At 46.8% G+C, this 22,468-nt stretch overlaps 6 protein-coding genes across 6 annotated transcripts; 2 read left to right on the forward strand and 4 right to left on the reverse strand.

Annotated features, from left to right (window-relative positions):
• Nucleotides 1-858: 858 nt before the first annotated feature.
• Nucleotides 859-2,935, reverse strand: LHYA1_G003131 (uncharacterized protein; the record flags this gene model as incomplete). Its single annotated transcript, XM_031148105.1, has 4 exons — nucleotides 859-1,986; nucleotides 2,036-2,412; nucleotides 2,458-2,618; nucleotides 2,667-2,935. The coding sequence occupies 4 exons, from the start codon at nucleotides 2,933-2,935 to the stop codon at nucleotides 859-861; spliced, it is 1,935 nt and encodes a 644-aa protein (XP_031005871.1).
• A 4,607-nt stretch (nucleotides 2,936-7,542) lies between these two features.
• On the reverse strand, nucleotides 7,543-8,466 carry Ebpl (Emopamil-binding protein-like; the record flags this gene model as incomplete). Its single annotated transcript, XM_031148106.1, has 3 exons — nucleotides 7,543-7,811; nucleotides 7,864-8,096; nucleotides 8,186-8,466. 3 exons carry the CDS (start codon nucleotides 8,464-8,466, stop codon nucleotides 7,543-7,545), a joined length of 783 nt encoding a protein of 260 aa, XP_031005883.1.
• A 523-nt stretch (nucleotides 8,467-8,989) lies between these two features.
• andH_2 (Oxidoreductase) lies at nucleotides 8,990-10,246 on the forward strand (the record flags this gene model as incomplete). Its single annotated transcript, XM_031148107.1, has 3 exons — nucleotides 8,990-9,090; nucleotides 9,207-9,457; nucleotides 9,585-10,246. 3 exons carry the CDS (start codon nucleotides 8,990-8,992, stop codon nucleotides 10,244-10,246), a joined length of 1,014 nt encoding a protein of 337 aa, XP_031005882.1.
• A 1,024-nt stretch (nucleotides 10,247-11,270) lies between these two features.
• grg-1 (Glucose-repressible protein) lies at nucleotides 11,271-11,589 on the reverse strand (the record flags this gene model as incomplete). The annotated part of the gene is made up of 2 exons (XM_031148108.1): nucleotides 11,271-11,459; nucleotides 11,563-11,589. The coding sequence occupies 2 exons, from the start codon at nucleotides 11,587-11,589 to the stop codon at nucleotides 11,271-11,273; spliced, it is 216 nt and encodes a 71-aa protein (XP_031005906.1).
• A 1,366-nt stretch (nucleotides 11,590-12,955) lies between these two features.
• Nucleotides 12,956-14,221, reverse strand: AIM32 (Altered inheritance of mitochondria protein; the record flags this gene model as incomplete). The annotated part of the gene is made up of 3 exons (XM_031148109.1): nucleotides 12,956-13,687; nucleotides 13,738-14,116; nucleotides 14,199-14,221. 3 exons carry the CDS (start codon nucleotides 14,219-14,221, stop codon nucleotides 12,956-12,958), a joined length of 1,134 nt encoding a protein of 377 aa, XP_031005905.1.
• Nucleotides 14,222-14,230: 9 nt separating this feature from the next.
• On the forward strand, nucleotides 14,231-15,371 carry mtq1 (putative mitochondrial N(5)-glutamine methyltransferase; the record flags this gene model as incomplete). The annotated part of the gene is made up of 2 exons (XM_031148110.1): nucleotides 14,231-14,511; nucleotides 14,555-15,371. 2 exons carry the CDS (start codon nucleotides 14,231-14,233, stop codon nucleotides 15,369-15,371), a joined length of 1,098 nt encoding a protein of 365 aa, XP_031005874.1.
• Between the last annotated feature and the right edge of the window lie 7,097 nt (nucleotides 15,372-22,468).

Genomic DNA, 22,468 nt, shown 5'->3' on the forward strand with positions numbered 1-22,468 from the left:
CGTAGGGGGGGGGGGGGGGGGCGGGTTCGAGAGCGTGGGTGAGGGTGGTAGCGTATTGTAAGAGTGGTGATAACTTGAAAGGTGTGGGCGCAGTTAGATCTGGGCGTAGTGGACTCGAGTGATTGACTACCATGGCCAGCGGGAGGGAGATTGAATGGAGATCGAGGAGACATGGGAATGGAGAATGAAGAACATCGTGGCGTATACGTTGATGCGTCAGAAGGTTATGAGAGATTAGGTTTGATGAACGGACCAAGGATGATTTTCTGATTCAAAGATCGTAGTAGATGTACATGAAAATGCCTCATTGATATACAAAGAATGTCTGTCCATCGACAGAAAACCATCTATCTATCCATCACATCCATCACATCCATCACATCCATCACATCCATCACATCCATCACATCCATCACATCATCAACACCACTCCAAATATGCATTTCATCCTCTCCTACCATTGACTCAAGAGCTCTACTCCACTCCACTCCACCCACTCCACCCACTCCACAGCATCTCGCACATATCAAACAAAACACCAGCCTCATTCCCCTTACAGTTCAAGCGAACGGATATAGGCAAACAAAAGCAAAAGCAAAAGGAAAACAAATGACTGTGGGTATCAATCCACCAAATCAAGCTATCATTAGAATAGAACTCTCTCATCTCATTCAACCATCTTATCATATACAATACAGACAAACGAAAACCCAGGAAACCAAACACCGAATTTCTATAAAACCCTCCCTCTATGCATCACATTTTGTCCCTGGTCGCAGCATTTTTAATTCAAATGAGTGTGGAAGCGTATGTCATTTTATCGAAGAAAAGCGGAACGAACTTCTCAATAAAGAGAGTTTATATCCAATCACTCTTGCCACCACCTTGAACCGTCTTTTCTGGTTGAGATATCGGACTGCCTAGAGGATTTCCCCGCAATGGGTTCTTGGGCATTGTAGCGCTCTCCGGTGTTTGCGCTGTCTTTTTGTCGGGTGAGTAGACGGTCGGACTTAATTGCGTATTTGATTCGTTGAGGCGCGAGATGGGAATATTTGCTTTCGGTGTAGGTGGTAATGTTTTATTAACATACGTTGGGCTTTTGGTAGGTGATACTGTGCTGATGTTTAACGGGCTTGGTCGCAATGGTGATCGGGGTAGTGATGAGAAGTTGAAGCTTTTGATGTCGAGAGACTCAGGCGTTTGTGGGCGAGTTGCGTTTGCGTTATATGTTGTTGAAGGAAGAGGGAGAGTCGGCAGATCTTCTTCTGATAGTTCGGGGGCATGCGATAATCGTAGTCCGATTTGCACCGTTGCCGAAGATGCCATTGATGAATCTCTTCTGTGATTTGTTCGGGATCCAGGTCCGAAGATTGGAGGTGGGGGTGTTAGATCGCTAATGTCGTATATGGAGGTTGGCTCTTGTTGCCGTGTTCCTGGTACGGTAAGAAGTTTGTCTGGACTTCTCTCCGGGGGAAAGAGAGAATATGAAGGTTTTCGTGCGTGTGTATGCGCTGCTGGTGCGACGGTTTCATAGGCAGACTCAGAATTGGTGAAAGTCTTTGGCTCGATCGCACTTGATGCTAAATTGTTGTTGTATCGAGCTGGTAATTCGAACGGCGGGCTCCGCACCGATTCCATGCTTATAACTCGCCCAACTTCCTTTTCGAATCCTACTAAACTTGACCGACTGTCTGATCGACTAGCAAGGTTCCTTGGTGGCGATCGAGGTCCAGATAATGGGTCCATCAAGTGATTGTTGAATACCAATTCGTTAGGCCCCCACATTCGGATCTCATGCTTCTTGCGATCCTTTAGGCTTCTTGGACCAAATGAAGTCGTGGCTGTGTTTGCGCGAAGGAATAATTGCAAGAGGCCGCTGATCAATCCCGACAAATTGACAACCACCGTTGCCATCATGGACAATTTCAAATCCCCGTTTCCTGGGCCATTCTGCACGAGCGAACCGAACCATGGAATGACAAACGCCTTTAATCCGTTAGCAAGCGTAGCGCCCAAGTAGTTTAAATTGACCCACCAAAGATATTGTCCCCAAGATAAGATAGTAGACCATTCGCGACGCAGCAATTCTTTGATGCTCATCAATCAGCTTCACCGTCGACAGCCTGAAGAATATTATAATAGCACTGATCATCATCAATGAAGCAGTCATTGTCAATAATATCAGCCCATCCATCCCGAATCTCGTGATAAACCACATTAATGAGGCGAAGCAGCTATCCGGCTCTTTTGTCAGATTGGAAGGGATCCAAGTTACCACCAACATCACCACGACGAGCACAATATATATCTTAACGTTGTGGTTTCCCCTCGCTTGGAATGGTCGAGGTCGTAGAGATCGGACAGCACATTCGATTCCGAAAACGAGTTGAATATATGGCACAATGAATAATGCTTAAAACGTCAGATCATATCCATAAACAATTATGATGTACTTACCAGGCCACATAAACTGCGCGGTAACTGAACATCCAGTTGTAAACAACGATGTGAGGCCCTGCCCCTGCACAGCAGCAAAAACAATTCCTTGAATAACGATTCCAATCGCCAAGATTAATGGAAAGGTCTCTGCTGGGTGTATCGTCCGTATACAAAATTTTCTGCCTATTGTCAATATCAATTTCCTCAAACAATCTCATTGTACATACGATGCCTTGAATTTTGGATTACATCTCTTGTACGCAAAGTAACAGTCGTATACTATACTGCATGCCGTTGCAAAAGCAGCTAGTATATTGAAAACCGCGAGAATGATTGTCGAAGTCCGAACCGACTTGCTTTCTGCAAAGACAAGCTTCTGAATCAGGAGTCCCGTCGCATTAGACCTCGCGGACTTGGATGTCTCCGCCATTGTGAAATTCAACCCTTTCGTGACATTCTTCGACCGCTCCATGAGCAATCTCGCAGAGGACGCCATAATGCCTTTGGTAATCGAAATCTCTCCAGAATTAGTACGAGTCGATCGAGGCAACGAGCCGTAGCGTTTGCGTATGCTGTAATGTTAAATCATGAAGACCAAGTTGTTTGTCCTGTCCAAGGAGTGTCGTGTAAGTGAAAAGAGGCCTCAAGTGTGAGGAACGAACATAAGGATTACAATAGTATCCCAGACCGGTGGGAAAGTAATATGAAACAAAGATCTGAACCAGCAGTGGTAGTAAAAGAAACCCAACGAGTGGAAAGAGCGTAACGACAAACTGACAGCAAAAACCTGAAAGAATGTCGAGACACTTCGATCTACACTGGTACGGGCATTGCATGAACTATAAGAAAAAAGACCATGCAACCCTCCGAGCCACACCAAATGGTCCTGGCGCGGGTGAAGTCGAGTCCGGTATACTAGGACCGTCCTGGTAGAGGTGGGGGGCTGGAGCTGCACAGACTTGGAGGGGAAAGCCGTCACCACTGGTCGTAGGTTTCAAGCTTTTGGTGGAAGACCTGGTATGAAAGGGAGGTTCACTCCTCTGAGCCACAAAATTTAGAGACGAGGGTGCTGCCATGACGTTTGGCCCTCTAATCAAGCCAATGAGCAAGGCTGGATGAAAGCATTCTAGCCCGACTTGGGTCATTTGCGTAGCCATGGTGTGCTTGGGACGTTCTTATCACTGAAGGCATTCCCCGACAATTCGAGTATGAAGGCATTGCTGAAGCAGATTCTAGGTTTCGTTATGGTCGCAGATCATCGCTTAGACCCCTGTAACCGTGGATGGCTATCCGTAGTACGAAAGCTCATGCAAGATGATAACTGGCGAGTAAGCAGCCGGTAGGAGAAAAAAAAAGCTTCTATAATCCTTACCAAGGTATGCTATGAGTAGTGATTAATATCTGAGCCCGCGATTCTGCAATGTGAATGGGTAAAGGCATGAAAAGCTCTCCATAATCGAAATGCGGCCCGCGTGGCACGAGCATACCAGTGGTCTGATATCAAAGATCTCCCATCAGAACCACACTATCGAGCTCAAAACTAATTGATCAGCATGTAGAGCTCTCTGTGGACTCGAAACTTCAAGTCAAGCCTTATTCCGAGATACGAATATCGATGCAGCAGAGAAGCCAAAGATGTCACGTAGGATTTTGCAGGCGCCGGAGGCGATGCCCCAAAACTGCTGACAGCTGCAGCCACAATTAAATCCGATCGCGAAGGGGAAGCGGCAATGAAACGAACGGAAAGCGATAATGTACGCAGTAGTTTGTCCAGTCGATCGGCACCTGTGAATGTTCGGGTAGTATATGGTTCCCCACTGGGAACCTTGCTGGCGTGCTGGTACAGTATGAAGCACGGGCGGTCTCAAGTTATGAAGTGAAACTTCTCAACGACATCCACATGGCCGCCACAGGCAGCCAAGTTCTGCACGCACCGGCGTGGCTAGAAACAAATCTCGAGCGTTTATTTGAATATATACAACACGGATTCGACTCGCATACTTTGAAGCGTAGAGGGCGGACTGGACTGATGAAATGGTGTGATGTTGAAGAAACTGGATGGTGGAGAAAACATTGCGACAAATCCAAGTACTCGTAACCCCTCGCTTATGCACGTGACCTTTGTACCTCTTCTTTTCTTGATTCAAACCCTTTTGAATCAGCAAAGCAACGACACACGATTCACGAATAGAATCCTTCTCCCAAAGATGACTTGAAGATCCCATCTTGTCATACCTCCGTATGACAGGCTTACAATATCTCGGAGTTTTAAACCCATTCCTTTCATTTCATATTTCCACGAGCGAGCCATTGAAGGACTTGCTGGTCATTACTGTACATAGATGCAGTCCAAATGAATGTAACTTTGGGACTCGCTTCCAGGCAAAAAACCTCGTTCGCCACGCCAGGAGTTACAGCCATTTAGGTCGCACCTCTGTACCTGCCTGTCCGGGCCGCCAACACCTCCTCTGTTTCTACTACTCTGTCCCTGAACATGTTCCCCCAGAGTACTGTATCAGCCACATCCGTGAATTCGTTCATGCAGGGTTGAGCCTGGGTATACTTCCGATAGATCACGTAGTGCAGTGACTCGTCCCAACTTTCAAAGCCCGCGGCCGCGTGGTTACAGCAGCAGACTAGCAAATCTTCTTCAGCTCTTAGAATAGTTTCCGGGTCTGGACTCTCTTACAATCTCAAGCTGTCGTCCAAATAGGCTAAAAGGTTGTACACAATTCATATCTATCACGGGATTGACTAATCAGACATTCAGATCCATCTGGTGTCCAGTCTTCACGCAATCGCATAAGTTTTACTAGGTAAGTACCCCCCTATTCAAATACAATGCGGCATACCCCCATCTTAAGCTCATCCCGCTGTTAGTACCTGCAATATAACTTCCACTACTGTATCTCCATGCCTGCCTCACATCTCCAGTCTAACAAAAAGCTTGGCATGCTCGTCTCCGCGTTTTCATCCGCTATCCGGCTTCCGACAGGACTCCTGGGCATGAAAGAGTTATATTACTTCTCTCCTAATTCAGTCTATTCTGCTCCCGTCTTATCTTATGGTCCGAACTCTTCATTTTCACCTCGTGGGGTTCGTCCCGTCTCTGTGTGGACTGAATATTTCCCCACGAGGGCGGGTGAGAGGAAGTCTCCGGGTCTCATGATGGGTAGACAGTCGTCGGTTTTTTTTTCTTGTTCACGTTCGAGGTTGAGTCTCATAATAGCTGAATGATGTCACTTTAATATCGCGAATTAGTGACAATAAATTTGTCTAGTAGGACCTTCCTTTGTTGACTGCATTGTCCGAGGCTTCTATTTGGTAGGCGTTGCTTTGAATGTTGAGATACTGGCGAATATTTTGATGGACACAGGTGAAGCAAATAATGCTTTACACTTTGACAGTCACATCATTGGAAAACCTACAGAGCTTGAGCTCAGCTCGTAGAAAGATGCATTGAGGAGATTTAACTTGTATTGCCAGAAGTAGAGCAAGTGCTTAGGTGATGACAGGACATTATTTGGAAAAGCTATGTGAGTGGAACTTAACTAATAGATATTACAGTAATATACAATCTCGCTCAATCCATTCAAACCCTACACAAGTGTGCAACTTGTCAATTGCTCCAAAGTTGGCTTGACAGAGTCAGCCACGTGACTGCTTTCCTATCAACGCAACACCTCTTGAAAGAAGTCTGTGACTCTTCTGCAAACTGGCTCTTATTCGAAAGAGAGAATAAAATAATCACCATCCAAATTGTGTGTGTTCATCTGCAACCAAAGTGCCACTCAATTCCTTGGGATCGCCCTCAGTCGCAGCTCGGATAATAGGCTTAGCTCCATCTACAGCATCTTTCATGCCCTGTCCCCCATTCATTCCAGTACGACAATAGCCAGGCGCCGCACCAACAACAGCAATGCCCTCATCGGCCAGTAGGACAGAGTTGAGCGCCGTCAACATGTTCACTGCCGCCTTACTGCTGCGGTATTGATGCACCCCGGCTTGGGCATTGGCAGCAGTTCCACGAGCCAACGCCATTGAAATGCGGCCTTGGCCGGAAGAGACATTGACGATGCGACGGTCGTGGTATTTTGATGCTCTGAGTAGTGGTAGGAAGGCATCAATGACAACAGCGACGCCAAAGACGTTCGTCTCGAAGACGGCGCGGAAGTTGTCCCGGATACTCAATCCGGGCGCACCGGTGGGGATACCAGCATTGTTGATCAGGATATCGAGTGAGCCGTATTTCTCTTTCACCACTTTTGCTGCATCTTGAATCGAAGTGTCATCGGAAACGTCGATGCTGACTGGAGACACTGCCGCAGCTTCAACTGGATATTGTTTATCGCCAAGCAATTGCTGGATTGCAGTGTCAGCCTTTGAGGTCGAGCGTGAGCCCAGCAGAACATGGAATTTGCCAGAGGAGGCCATTTGCTGCGCTATGGAGAATCCAATACCCTGGTTGGCTCCCGTGATGAGGACGAGTGCTTTGGAGGCGGCCATGTCGAAAGTTGAGGTTGCTAAAATTGTTTTTGATGTATCTTGGGGATCAAATGAATCTTGCGAGAGCTTTGGATATGCTCTCTCTCTCTCTCTCTCTATATATAGGACTGGCTCCAGAGAGTCAACTAGATATCGGAATCCGATCAACTCCACGACGCTAAAATTATCGGATACGGAATAGATGGAATTTAGGCCGGGATATAAGGCTGCGAGCTAAAATCGGACCAGAATATGGAGTTAACACGGAGTTTTTGACTCAGACTATGGATAACAAATGCAAGGACGCCAGGTATTATAATGATATATATATATATATCTAAAACTCAGAATAATTGTACTCGTCTAATGAGAAATCGACGCAGACGGAAAAGATGAGAAGCAAAAGCAAGCAATGAGTAAGTACAAAAGCTATAAAAAACACACCTTCCTCACATCCTATACCGGCTATTGTAGTGTACCGCAATGAATGTCGGCCTAGTGTTGCGCTGTATAAGAAATTAACTTTTGCCTGGGATTGGTATAAGTCCCAAAACCTCGGAATTGGGATATAAAATCTTCAACTATGGCGCGAGCCCTTGCAACGCACGTATATTGATCCTACTTTGTTTTCTTTTCACCTTCCTGACATGTATCCAAACCTTCTTTCGTAATGCTGAACGTGGTGTGGCCCTCCTGACCAAGAGCCATAATCCCATCGCGAAACCTAAACGCATTGCCCATATCCTGGAACGCAACCCACAATGCATAGAGCGGAATAAATACCCAGAGCATATTGAAGAATACCAGATACACCCACATAAACATAAAGTTGCTCCCATCAAGGTTCAAGTTCCCAGTCAACCATTCGGGCGCAAAGGTCATGAATCCTATACCACAAGAATTAGCAACCTAGCCGGCCTGCCGGAACGAGAAACTTACCTCCATATATCTCTCCCGTAGCCAATACAACCATCCAGAAACTAACCCTCCAATCCCTCTTCGCAATCCCGTAACAGATCCACGCCGCCAGCGGCCCCGCCAAAAACACCGTCAAAAGCTCCAGACTAATAACGGTTAGATCTGCTTGTGCCCACCTCCTATCGGCCTGCGCATAGACCATCCACAGCTTCGTAGCCCAATTATCGCCATACGCCGCGCCAAACACCCGATCACTGCGGCCCAGGAAGTTCGTTATGAGCGCGGGGTGTTGTGTCGCGGGGTGAAGGGCGCGGAGGTGAAGAAGCAGTTGTAGAGGAAGGACCCTTCGAAGATGGTGTGGATGAGGAAGTCGAACGCGTGCCAGATGAAGAGGATGCGGAAACGTGGGGCGGTGGAGGGCGCGAGGACTCGGAGAGATACTGCATAGGAGGTTCCTAGGATGAGGAGGACGGCGAGGAGGGACGTGATGGTTGTGCTGTCGAGATGGTCCATTATTGAGCCTGTCGCTGCGGGTTTCGTGATGGCTTCAGCGGCAGCAATTGGGATGCCGAGGATGCCGAGAAGGCCACTGATGAGGAGTGACAGGGGCATTGCAGAATACATGATCTTGGAGCTTGGCTATAAAACTGTTGTGATTATAATTGGACTATTGTTGATGTTTCTTAATGTGCTACTTGTATTGATATCGTGGTGGCTGGATTGAGCTTGTGTAAATTACTTTTGGCGTTCATTACCCCGGATTTACCCCTGTAAAGCTCTTCCCTCCTCTCGTATTCATAGGCAGGCGCTAACTTCACCTATCCTAGGGGCTACCTGCTAACCGAAGGAGATCACTAACCTCCAGTCGTATATTCGTATTCATACTCTACATAAAGTACAACGGAGTTATCGGAGTATGGCAGCAAAGCCACCAGAGCTGTGCCAGAAGAGATTTTAGAGAGGTAAACTAATTAAGATGTGTATATGTATATAAATTCCCAGAATTCCCAGAGGTTATTTGTGTCCTCAGAGCCAGTTTGAAGTTTCCATTGCGCTTTTCTTACCTTCATATATTGTAATATCTACGGATCGGAGTACCTAGTCTCAAGATCGCTTTACCTTTCTACTATAATACCGGCTGCAGAAAATGGTGTCTCTCACCGAGGTCCAAGCCTCGAACGCAAAAATCGCATCTTATTTTCCTCCAGGACTTGTCGCTGTCTTCGTCGGTGCTACCAGCGGCATTGGGTTCGTCCATTCTTCTTCAAGCCGAGCCGAGTCTCCAAGAGCTGTCTCGGTGGACTGGCTCTTTAGCTCTATCTCAAGACCTGTAACCTTTCAAGCACCCTACTAACACTTCCTAGCGAGACGTCACTGAAGCAATTCGCGAAGCACAGCTCAGCACCACGGATCTACTTTATTGGCCGGTCACAGGAAGCCGGGGATCGCATCACAGCAGGATTAAACAGCTTGAATGGAAAGGGACAATACACGTTCATCAAAGCGGACGTGAGCTTGATTCGAGTCGTGGATGATGTGTGTCAGGATATCAAGAGCAAGGAAAAGGCCATCAACCTTCTCGTCATGAGCCAAGGAACGTTCGTCCTCGGCACTGGTAAGTCAGTCAAAGCCAAGTTCAGCTCAGTCTAGCTCACATGCAACCTCTCGATCTCTCCATGCTATCCACATACCGTGAGACCATCTACAAACGCTATGCTAACCACCTACAATACAACGTCCAGAAACAACAGAAGGTCTCCACATGGCCATGTCCCTAGCCTGCCACTCCCGCAACCGCTTCATCCTGAACCTCCTCCCGTACCTCCACCGCGCCGCCCACCTCCGCCGCGTAATCTCCGTCCTAGGCGCCGGCCACGAAGGTCCGATTTCCTCATCCGACTTCCAGAACCGGCAAACCCCCATGCGACGTTCGCGCGGGCACATGAATTCCATGGCCACGCTGTCCCTCGAAGCCATCGCGGCCACCGCCCCAGACGTGTCGTTCATCAACGGCTTCCCGGGCCTCGTGGACACTGGATTGCTGAGGGGGACCACGGGACCGCTGATGTTCGCCGTGAGGATAGCGTTTCGCGTCATGATGCCATTCAGGGCGATTCCGAATCTGGAGGTTGGCGAGCGCTTTGATTTCCTGGCTACGAGTGCTAAGTACCCGTCGAGTGAGGGAGGGGATGCCGGGGTGCCGATTGCGGATGGGGTTGAGGTTGCGAGGGGAACGACGGGGGAAGTTGGGAGCGGGGTTTACTCGCTGGATCAGACGGGAGAGAGTTCGGGGCTGGCGGTTGAGGCGGTTCTGGCGCAGATGAGGGCGGAGGGGATGGTGGAGAAGGTGTGGGGGCATTTTGAGGGGGAATTCAAGAGGATTACGGGAGTTGTGGCGGTTTAGATAATATGTTATTTGTTCGGGCAGATCTGTGCTCGGGCGTTGTCTTTTAATGCTCGCGTTCTCGGGTTTGCTATTGGGGAGAAATGTGTAACTGGTAGTAATAGCTGTATGTAGGAGGGAATTTTACTAACGATTTGTGTTATGAAATCAGCTATTTAAGTCGATACTTTTCCGTGTTGATTCAAGGGCGAAGGGGACAGGTTTTATTAAGGTGATCATAGGCATGAGAACGTTTGCCATTAGATCCTCATCAAAGATAACACTTATTCCATACATCATACACAATACCTCTGATTATCGCTCAGCTACCGTAAGTCGTGTACTTGTCCTAAGAACGAACTCTGGAGTCATAACAGCGCGTATACGTAGGTAGATGACAAGTTCTGGTTCGTGTCAAGCAAGGAAAGGCGACGGTTGTTATATGTATGTGCTGTTGGGTTGTTGGGAAGGTTGGCTGAGCAGGTGGTAATGTGTAGCTTTGAAATGGTGTGCTTGGGATGGTACTTATTATATTGTTAGGAGTCTGCCAGGGCCGGTTGCTTTCGTTGCGTGGAAGTTATCCGGGAACGGCTCAAGCTCTGCGGCTCGGATACACACCATAATTGAATCTGCAAAGCCAGAAGCACAACGAGCCATTTCGGGTTGGGTAATCGAGAGTGGCGAGCAGCAGAAGGTGCCAGATATATATTTATTTGAAGACTTATTACAACATCGAAGAGTCACAATGTTACAGAAGCAGTTCATATGTAGGAGTGCAACGTCTGAATTTGCAATGTTATCAGGGTATTGTATCACTATGTATCTCTCCCTCCCTAGTATCCCAGACCATGCCACCCATCCCATACGCCGATGCGAAAGATCTCAAGCAGTCATCCGAGGAGTCATGTCGAAAGTGAACCGAGGAGTATCGGCCTAGTGCTTGAACGCCTCTGTCGTCGCAGTACAGTCAGTCTTCTAGTTCTTGGCAGATTCTGGAAAGCAGAGGGTAAGCAGGGTGTGGGGAGCAGTGCGAGAGGACTGTAGACTAACCCTTGTGGACCTCGGCCTTGGTGTCGTGGGACTTCTGGTCGAACTTGTCTCCAACAGAGTCCTTGGCAGCGCTGGCGCGGGTACCGAGGGATGCGTCAGATGACTTGGCGGTCTCCTTGTTGGCCTCGTGGGAAGCCTGGGCTCCGGCACCTTGGATGGACTCGGAGACGTAGTTGACTCCGTCCTGAGAAGCATGTTAGTTGATGATCTTGCGTGGAAGAAGAAGGCTGATGCCAGTGGCGACTCGATGCTGACTATCGGATCTTGAAGTTCGGAGAGCAGCTTACCTTGATGGTTTGGGTGATGTCAGACATGTTGATTGATTGAAGGTTGATTGGGTTGTTTGTGTGTGTGTTTGGTATGTGTGTTTGAGGTTGCTGTTGATGAAGGGAAGATGGTTGACGATGGAGGGGAAGGTCCTTTAAGTACCCCTCCTAGCTCTCTGAATGAAAGACCCCGCTTGAATTTAATACGTCATCGGCCGACTAATGGTGTCAGTCAAACGCCATTCACTCTTGTCAATGAGCCGCCTGTAGGCGTTCGTTCTTTCTTCCTTCTGAACACGGTTACTCAAAGGAGACAGCCCCTTTGAGCTACGTCAGCGGGGTCGACGGAAACGGGCCGCTAATTGGCTACTCTAGCGAGTGCCCCTCCAAGCTCGAGACGTCATACCCCTCAATTGCCACAAACGACTAGGCACTAAGCTGGATCCGGTCATAAGCATCATGGAATTGTTGGTTTGGCTGTGGCTGATGCCAAGTTTTGCACCACATTTTGTGTATGCCTTTTCACGATGGCTGCCATGGGCAAATTGGACTAAGTAATAGCGGCATCGGTGACGGATGCAGACCCCGGTATGTCTTTCGCTGTGGATTGAAAAATGATCATGGAGTCTTCTGTTGATTGGAGGAAGGAGGCGAGGAATGGGATTGGGATGTCTCTCTGGTCTCTTTACGTAGTGTAGTCTCAAGGAGAGAAAACTCCGGGACGTATATCACTCTCCCCCTCCCCAGATCTCTTCACATGACAAGAAAGGATTCGTACTCAGTACTGTACGTACTAACTACAATTGCGCAACCCCGCAAGCCTATGCCTGCCTAAGCTATAGGTAAGTACCTAGGTATCTACCTAATCATGCAAGCTGCACATCAACCAGGAATTCCCGATTTTCACTTTCCGATCGATCTTCCTTGCACTCCGTATGCTACTTATGCTATGCTATGCTTCCCTTACGTGCTTTGCCGCTGCACTACTACTCCCTTGTGATCTCAGCCTGCATGGTCCGCGAACGGATGGGCTGGCCCAGATGCTTTAGTTTGAAGTGCTATGTATGCCGTGCCGCGGCTGCTGCATCTTTTGGTGGGGTGGGGGCCGGGAATCTCAACATCTCTCAGCCGGTGGGCGGTCACGAGCATGGTATCATTGCGGCAATGGGAAATACAATCAAGTGATTTTGCTATACATGTGTAAGTATTTCGATTGTACTTGTATATGGAGGAGCGGTTTATACTGGTACAACAAGAGTGAGATCTTCTTCTTATAATCAGCGCCATTTATAGTCCAATCCTGAACTCCAGTGCTCCAGTGCTCCAATGCAATATCTTTAGCCATCCAGGAAGTATATCCTCCAATTCTTAGAGTTGAGTTTTCAAAGCAGTTTTCCGCTTCGGGGTTGCTGTGTCAAAGCCTCAGAATCTCCCCGCCTTGTTTGATGCCCCCCCTAAACAAGTCTTCAATGACTTTCCCACCAAGTACGGTCTCTTTCACAATACCCTCTACGTGTTTAGGTTCGACCCTGCCATACCAAATCCCACAACCTGCCAATGGATTTTCTTTCCCATCTGCCATTCGCATGCCCGGTGGAATGTACAGAATAACATTCCCAGCAAACTTATGCCCCCCAATATGACTTATCAACCCAACCTTCGCAGTCTCCCCAGGCCTTCTAACCTCTTCTTCCTCCCTTAGCACCTTCCTCTCCTCATCTTCTCTAGGACCCTTGACCACCACCGGCCCGTTCCGTATGCCTATATCCTGCTTCTCCAACAGCCTCTCGAAATCCAGTTTCAGCACTGGACCAATTACCCCGCATCTAGCATCCCGCCCTCCGTGACCACATATGAGGACCAAGACATCCTTCACGTCTTGCACTCCGTATAGCAGAGCCTTGGCTTCCTCCTTCCTTAGCAACCTGTCCTTGTGTATCGGCGAGAGGTTGTCGTGTGCAGGGTTGAGCTTCGTTGGTAGCAGATGTCCCTGGACTAACGCTTGAACGGCGTCGAAGGATACTCGAGGTAGGAAGGGGACGTATTTGAATGATGGGAAGAGGTATGCGGATGAATTTTGAATCTCTTCTCTGCCGGGCACCGTTGAGGGAAACGAGGAGTTTGTAACAGAAATGTTATGGTACGGCTAAGGACTGTTTAGTAAACCATCTCCCCCTGAAACGTAGCTGGGCATACATCAGCATACGTCCCTCCTCTCCCGACCAATTCCTTTAGATCCGCAGCCAGGTTATCTCCTGAATTCTCCTCTTCGATTTTACTCGACCAATCTTCCTGGCCTGTACAGATCAGCACTTGCTCTGCGTATGGCGCCATCGTGCCATTGAGGGCTGTCTTGTAATCGATAGGCAGCCGAGGGGGTAGCTCGGGCATCGCAGAACAGGTACATGTTGCATTTGGACATGTTGGTGTAGTAGGGAAGGGTGGCGGTCTAGGAGGGATTGCGTAGTGACGACGAGGACGAGCGACTCGCAGACGCCATGTTGACCGGGCTATGGGTCGTAAGGACATAAGGAGAAATGACGGGAGAAGATAGTTGAGCTCGTGGGTTGTGAAGCTTTCCGTATCTTATCAGATATGATGTCTCGTAGCTCTTCCGGCTGCCGTACTGTACATGCAGGAAAAGGAGGTGGACATACATAATACATGCTCCTTTAGTCATCGGGCAGTCATGCCTCGACTTCCTCATTCACTCTTATTGAAAGCCTACAATATCTCTCCCCTCTTACCGTTAGTACTGCAAGGCACCAGAAGTCTTCCGTCTGCTGTCAATGAGCTCCGTTGGCTACGAGAACATGTTCTCAAAACAAACAAACCCACCCCAACAACACAGAAAGAACTTTTGAGGCTCTGTAAACGACGTGCTCATAGCGAGCCTTTGCAATATATTCTTGGCTCCCAGCCTTTTGGAGAGCTGGATATCAAGTGCCGGCCTGGAGTGCTCATTGCAAGGTTGGTTTCAATTCGATATCACGTGACCATCTAACGTTTCCAGACCTGAACCTGAAGCATACACGACATACCTGGCGAAGCTTCTACTCAAGGGATCAAAGGGTGATCGCGGCTTTGAGTTCGATGAAAGGAAACCACTTCGCATCCTGGACTTGTGCACTGGAACCGGCTGCATATCCCTCCTTCTATACTCCCTCCTCGTGAAAAGGTTTCCAGGCGTCCAAATAAACGGATGGGACATCTCCCCCAATGCCGTATCTCTCGCGGTAGAAAACCTAAAGACAAACATCTCGAAAGGACATTTGAAAATCCACCCCAGTCAAAAGCCACCACCAATCCAATTCGACCAAGTCGATATCTTCTCGCGCTTCAATCGTGGACAGAAGAAACAGCTGCACTGCGACATCATCGTTTGCAACCCGCCATACATCTCACAAAAAGCTTTTACGCAAGACACGGGTCGCTCTGTGCGGAAATGGGAACCAAGACTAGCCTTAGTGCCAGAAGTAGAAGTCGAGGGCTATGATGGCGTCAAGGCGGAAGATGTATTTTACCGCCGACTCATCGACCTCCATACGCGCTTTGCTCGGTCCAAACTGCTGGTTATGGAAGTCGGGGGTGATGCGCAGGCACTTCGGGTCGCGGGCATGGCATTGCAGGATGAGTTGCCGAGTCGTAGGGACACGGTTGAGATCTGGAGGGACTGGCCAGAGTCGAAGAATGGGCTGGAGGGGAATGGGAGGGTGGTCGTGGGTGGAAGGGTTGTGGGTGTCAAGGGGATGGGGCATATGAGAGCTGTTGTTGTGAAATCACCGGATTATGTGTGGTCCAAGGACGGGGCTGGGCTGGCTTCACGGTGATGAGGCACACATATCCACACCCCCGCCACGATTGTGATTGTACTTATAACCCCGGACAGGTCCTTTCAAAGCTTGTAGTCTTTGAAATAAAATGGTCTGTTTTATTAATATATTAATTAGAATTCTGTTGGCATCACAGGTGTTGATATCGTGATCACTTCTCTACGTAGTATAGACTTGATTCTGGATATCAACACCTGTGGTACCAACACTGATCAGTGATTGACCTCGCAGTCAGTCACAGAGCAGCAAGGTTTCGATACAGAAGAGATAGAGAAAAAGCGCTAGCACATACTTAGAGGTACGACAGAGTCTACGATAAGAGCATCATCTACGAAGCCGTCAAGATCAAGACGACTTCATTTCATACCTCTTATTTGAGCGCTAGTGAACCTCCTCTCGCAGCAACATTAACCAGAATCAAGTCTATACTACGTAGTAGAGAAGTGATCACGATATAAACACCTGTGATACCAATAAAGTCTAATTTAAATACTAAATAAACTTTATTTTTTATACTATTATATTGTTTTTATTAGTATCACAGGTGCTAATACATATAATATAATCACTTCTCTACTATATAGTATAGAATTAATTCTAGTTAATAATAATTTATATTTAGGTGGTATTATAGATATAAAGAGGTAATACCTCTTTACTAACTAAGCTATACTAAATTATATAAGCTAGATTATATAACTAGAAAGGTTAGAGAGGATCCTAGAGCGGATCCTAGAGCGGATCGTATATCCTAACAGTTTTAGTATTTGTAATTAATAACTTATATTATAATAAGCGAAGAAGGATTTATTACTCTTATCTAATTTCGTATTCATAGTTCGCTAGTCGTATTTTATTGCTTATTATACAGAGGTCATGTGAAGTGTAGCGTTCTTCTAGAAATTTCCATAAGCAGCTGCATAGCTGCTTACGCTCTACCGTGAACTGCCAAACCATCGTTCTCATCCTCTAATATCGACCATCATCGCAGCAAGCTATGAGCAGGCGCTAAAGAACGCGGCCCGCGATAGAATCACTATCTGTCTATCATCCTACGTAATATAAGCTTACTTCCCTCCAAAACACTCAAACTGCAAACGCTATGCAAAGGGAAATGAACCCAGGTTTCCCTTCTTGCACCGTTTGTCGCAATTTGGACTACTAATTGTTCGAACCTGGCGATGAGTATTGCGCAAAAGATGATGGAATTAATCCCACAAGATACTTGACGCTTGAATTCCAGGATCTAAGAGCGTCTGCTGAGAAAGGATGCTCTACTTGCGATATTATCAACCGCGGTACTCGCTTATTCTGGGGTGACTATTAGGAGATACCAGATGCAAATGACGCTAACAAACCATACCGCCTCTGCCTAGAACGACGACCTAGTAAGAGTCTCACAGTCTTCAGATCTCCATATAAGCCTTGCATACCTGTGGTTCAAATGCGAATCGAGTTCTTTACAGAGAATAGTATTTGAAACTTCCTCACCGTTGAAGTCTTCTTTCTAATATTATCTAAGATGCTACCTCTTCACATCCAGCTTTTGGAAATGCGAAGACTGTTGAACGGTATCTCACCATCGAGTCAGCCACAAAAACCATAAATGCTTGGTTGACGGCCTGTGAGCAAACGCATCCACTTTGCCGGATGCCTCCATCCAAGCTTCCAAATCGGGTGTTGCATGTCGCTGGAGAATTGCCGAAGTTGGTAGAGACCAACGGCAGTATATACGAGAAATACATCCCTCTCAGCCATTGATGGGGTCAAGATCCACATATCCGGCCTATGATGACAACTTTAAGTAATGTCAAAAACAGGAAGGAAGGAATACCAGTTGAGCAACTCTGTACACTTTTCAAGGACTTCATAGACCTTGCACGTCGCCTTGAGTGCGACTATGTATGGATCGACTCGTTATGTATTATTCAGGACGATCACGAGGACTGGATCAAAGAATCAGGCAAGATGGCAGACGTCTATTCTAACGCATTCTTTAATATCGCGGCAACGTCTCATCCAGACAGCTCTCACGGCCTGTTCGTGGATCGTATAACTCCCTACTTTTCAGATCGTGCAACTGGCCCTTTATACACACATACACTAAAATTCACTGCCGACGCATCTAATACAGTATCGATACGAGTATCTCATCGGAGTGATCACGTGTTTCTCTCCGATGGAACTTTTAGTGGGCGATGGGAACAAGCTCCTTTGCTTACTCGAGCCTGGGTAATCCAAGAGCGACTTCTGGCGTGGCGTTCAATCCACTTTTGTCGCTCTGAGCTGATTTGGGAGTGTAAAAGTTCATACTCTTGCGAGTGTATGGGGATGGATCTGCAAGAGGATCATCAGAGTCAAGATCCAGCGTTGTTATCAGGCGACCCAAAAGCAGAATCTGCGAGTAGCGAGCAGTCTACTTCACTTAAGCAGCTATTCTCACAACTACATCAGGGAACCCTCTCTCTGCAACGCGTCCATAATTTGTGGTTGTTACTAGTATGTGAATACTCGATCTTGGACCTCTCGAGACCCCGGGACCCATATTACGCTTTTGCTGGTATTGCAGACATTTTCAACAGGATCGTCAAAGATGAGTGTCTTGCTGGTATCTGGAAAAACGATATAGCTCGTGGTCTTTGCTGGACCGGATCACCATGTTCTTCGCCATTTCATTCTGGGTCTCTTATAGCACCTACTTGGTCTTGGATGTCCCGATTTTCTGAACGTCGAGGGCAATCCGGATCCAGCACCAGCTATAGCATTTCAACCGATAATTTTGTGCGCGACGAGCGGCTTATTATCAGCCACAGTGCACCAGGGTCCTATTTCAGCTTCGGGCTAAGCAAAGACAATATTCTTGATATAACGGCTGTTGTAATTCCCGCACGGATTTCTTTTTCAAGCTCCCGGAGAATGTTTGATAGATACCATATCAATTTGCAGCGCCTTACCCCGACCAAGCAATATTTTATGTTGGAAGCCGACTGTCCAGGCCCGTCTGGTGACGATCTTAGTCACGGAGATGAATGTTTCTGTTTGCTGCTGGGCAGAAACTTTACTCATAGTAAGTTTCATGAATGCGTTATTGTTTTGCGAAAGTGCCGAGATAGTGAAGGCGAATTTTTCAACCGGATAGGGATGACGCAGTTCGATTGTCATAAGTATAGTCAATTTGAGGATGCTGAAGTGAGGAGACTATCAGTTATCTAATTAATATCCCCACTTTGAGGGAAACGATCTCTTGGGGATCTTTCAGCCTGCTCTTGATAAGGCTGGCAGGTGGACTGGGAATGGGAAAAGGATTATAGAGTTTTTGCATGTGGGTTGAGTTTGTTTATACCGTGGGGAGTTGATTGATGGGAGAATTTCTGGAGGATGAGAAGCCTCACTGCTGTTGGTGTGGCGATATATGATTTCTTTTTAGTTTTAGAGCATCGACATTAATGTTAGAAACTGCGTCTACGTATTAGGCATAGCGTTTATCCGTCGTCGTTTAGCCTTGCTTAGCTGTTAGTTTGGATGGATGGGATGGGTGGCTTAATGATGATTTTCATTGGTTATTTCTTGTTGAATGAATGCAGCATCACGGCAATATGACTATGATATTCTGGAAGCCTTTGTTTTGTTTGATATATTATACACTATGCACGGCGTACCATCCTTTGAATATTCCGAATTTACTCGTATTGTTTCGAGAGTTTCTGCGACACATTCCACGAATTCATGCTTGAGTGTCATGCGCGCTTGTCGCTCAGGAATGCAAAATATAACATAAACACAACCGTAGCAACCAGCCTTCCCTTCTCCTTTTACGCTCTTCTTGTTTCATTTCACATGTTCCCCTTGAGGCTAGCCAGCTAACAGAAGTCCTAACCTCCACTCACTCCTATTTCCAATTATCAAAGAATACTTGTAAACTTTTTTCTTCTCCAATTCTTTTCAATCACAATCCAACCCTACACCCACACCATGCGTCCCTCTATCCTCCTCTTAGCCTGCCTATCACTCACAACTGCCCTTCCCCATTCAAACGAGCACACGAAACGCCATATGCGACATACGCATATCTCGACAACAGGATTGAAAACACATTCTTCGTCTGACGGAAATGGAAAGGTGGATTTAGACAGGGATCGGGGTGAAGCTATGGCGGTTCTGCATCATCATCAGGAGAAACTGGGAAGGAGAAAGGACGCTGAGCGGGGTGGGGAGGAGCTGGATATTGTGTATGTGGATGGGAGTGGAAGTGGGAGGCTTAAGATTGCGCATGTTGATATGCAACATGGTGGGGTTAAAGGTGGAGATGGAGGGAAAGAATATCCTAAAACGCGGAAACAGGAGGGAAGGGATGGTAATGGGGAGGTGAAAAGCGCAAGTGGAAATCGTGTGAGGAGGGGGATTGGGAATATCGTGGAGCTGGTTAGGAGGTCTGTTAGGAAAGAACAGACGAATTGCAAAGCGTAGAGACTTGGGATTGGGAGCGCGTGTTATTAGGGTATTGGGATGGGGAATGAAGAGCAGATTAGATATACGAGGCGAAGGGATAAGAGAATGGATGAATTTTAAGATGCAGAGTCAAGTGCTCAGGAATAAGATTGTCAAAGAGAAAAAGACTAACGTAGGAATGTTTGGGGGTCAGTCCCGTGAGTAAAGATAATAAAACTTTAGGTAGCAGACAGTTAAGTATCCACCCGTCTAAGTCTCCTACATCACATTTCTCTTTTTTTGGTTTCTGCCTACACACGATGAGCGTCTTGGATATTTATTGGAATGGCTTTGCGTCCTGACCTACCGGACGAACTACTCGAGATCCTCTCAAACCTCGATTCCAGCAAACTAACACTTAGCAATGTTGTTTTCATCTGCACCATCAAGCTCGGCATCATCGTCCAAGAGATTTTGTTTAGAAGTGCTAGCATACCATTAGACTCATACGAGAAAGTTTCTGCTACTGCAACCCGTCACTTCCACGCGTTCCATCGGAGTTTCTAAGGGGTTGGAGGGATTTCGGTCATGGTGCACGCACTCAGTCCCTTTTAGACAGCAATCGGAGTAGATGGTTTGGATATCATTTCGAGTCATTCAAGAAGGTAACTTGGCTATAAAAGCTCGAAGTTTAGACATACTGACCCTTAGAAACACCGTTTTTGTGGAATTTTCCTTTTTAACCTTCACTCTTTGGCGTGAACAAGGAGACATAATTGTCACATCTTAGTGTTGAAGATTTGTCCTTGACAAAACAACATAGGGGTGATTATGCTCCAGCTTTGGCTCCTGGGATTCATAAAACCCTTGATATCTACCCTATCAGCTTTGTCAACATGGCCTCATCCACTTTAAAGGAATTATTTGTGCAGAAGTCTTTCACAACACACCTTAACTTTGGTTCCTAAAGTTTCTCCCCAAGCAGTTTGATAACAGGAGTTTTACGGCACTTCAAGTTTCTCAATTGTGGAGTCCCAAGGGATCAAATCGACATCCCAGAGTTTAACCGCCCGAGTTTGGTGCGAAATGTGCTTTCACACCTCAACATGGTCAGCATGATTCCATCATCCAATAAATATGCTCCATTTTCATGATAATAGACTTGGCAGGATCGGACATGATGGCTCACGACTTGATCTATCTAAGCGGTTTCACGGCTCCGATTAGCATTGTCGCTTCAAACTGAAGATTTCCCTCCCAGAATTATCTTGGCAGGGGGTGTAAGCTCTTACCTCGATCTGCCGAGGAACTGAGGGTAGGCTTGCATTCTTCGTGTTGTGTTGTGCGCTCAATTTTCAATATTTGATTAGTGTGCTAGATTATTCCTTCTCGCTGTGGCTCGTCTCAATCCAATGGCGTGAGTTGGAAATTCGGACCGGCTAATATGTATGGACAGGCTAGTGCTGCTGCCATCTGGCGACATATAAATATCCAACGTTTCCATGTTTGGGTGGCATGACTAGGTGACTATATCTTCTGTCAGGGGCTGGGCAGGTCAAAGGGGTTAGCAATCTGCAGAGGCATCAGCTTCAGGAATTGCGACGTGTGTAAACGACGTTTTCTAGATATAATTAGTGGGAATCGAGGTAGGTTTGATTTACATGTCCTTTTAATACAAGCATGTCAAATGTGGATCTTAGAAGATATAAAAATGGTTTTGTATTTTCAAGCCGTTTGCCTTAAGTAAGTCTTAACTCTTGACTAGTTGACGAAGTTTGACTGCTCAGTTCTCCGTGAAGTCTAATATCCAGTCTTAAAGTGTAAATTGCATACACGCATGAGCTTGATTCGTTCGCGAGGGAGGGTTGTGAGACGAGGATCCATGCGTGATGGAATCTTTTGTTCAGGGGATAAACTAAATCACTCTCTTTAATACAGTACAGAGAAAAAACAGCTCCGATACTACTATCCTTGCCTCTCGGAGAGTTTTGAAGTTATCACTCTGTCTTGACTAGGGCAATTCTTCGTATAGTTTTTCGTTTTATCTTGAAAATTACCTGGACGAAAGACATTAATTCCTGCTTTGTCGGAAAATGTTCTGAAATGGGATGAAATAGTGGAAATATATCCTTATAAAGACTGCAGTGGAAATCTTTCCTTCAAAAAATCTCTTCAAGAACAATACGAGAGCTTTAGTTTGAGGCACGCATGAAAGTGAAAGAAGCAAAAAACCTGCAAAGACCGACGTGCTAATTCAACTCCAATCAACATTATGTTGGATCTTGTTTGAGAAATGATGACGAAGCAGAAGATCAGACTTAGCAATCAAATTGCGACTTCTACTCAAGTGGCTCGATCCTTTACTTCAGACAAGAGCGAATTTCAAACTGATTATAGAAAGCTAAAGATAATTCCTGGGTTTCCGGGAGAGGCGCTCGAAACTATCCCCATCGCGCTTTTGCAGTGGGGCAATTAACGGCTTTAACGGGAATTGCCTGCGAGATTTTCCCATCGACGTGGGGGAGTCGATCCATCCCATCCTAGCGAAACAGTCAAAATTCGGTTCCGTCCACTTTGCTAAGCCTGTGCCTCTCGACTGTTCCTCCTAGGTTTCGATTGCCATTCTCAGTCGTTACACGCGAGACCTCAATCAGTTGCGATAACCG

This window comes from Lachnellula hyalina (genome assembly GCF_007821495.1).
Source record: "Lachnellula hyalina strain CBS 185.66 chromosome Unknown contig00055, whole genome shotgun sequence".
Taxonomy (NCBI): Eukaryota; Fungi; Ascomycota; class Leotiomycetes; order Helotiales; family Lachnaceae; genus Lachnellula; species Lachnellula hyalina.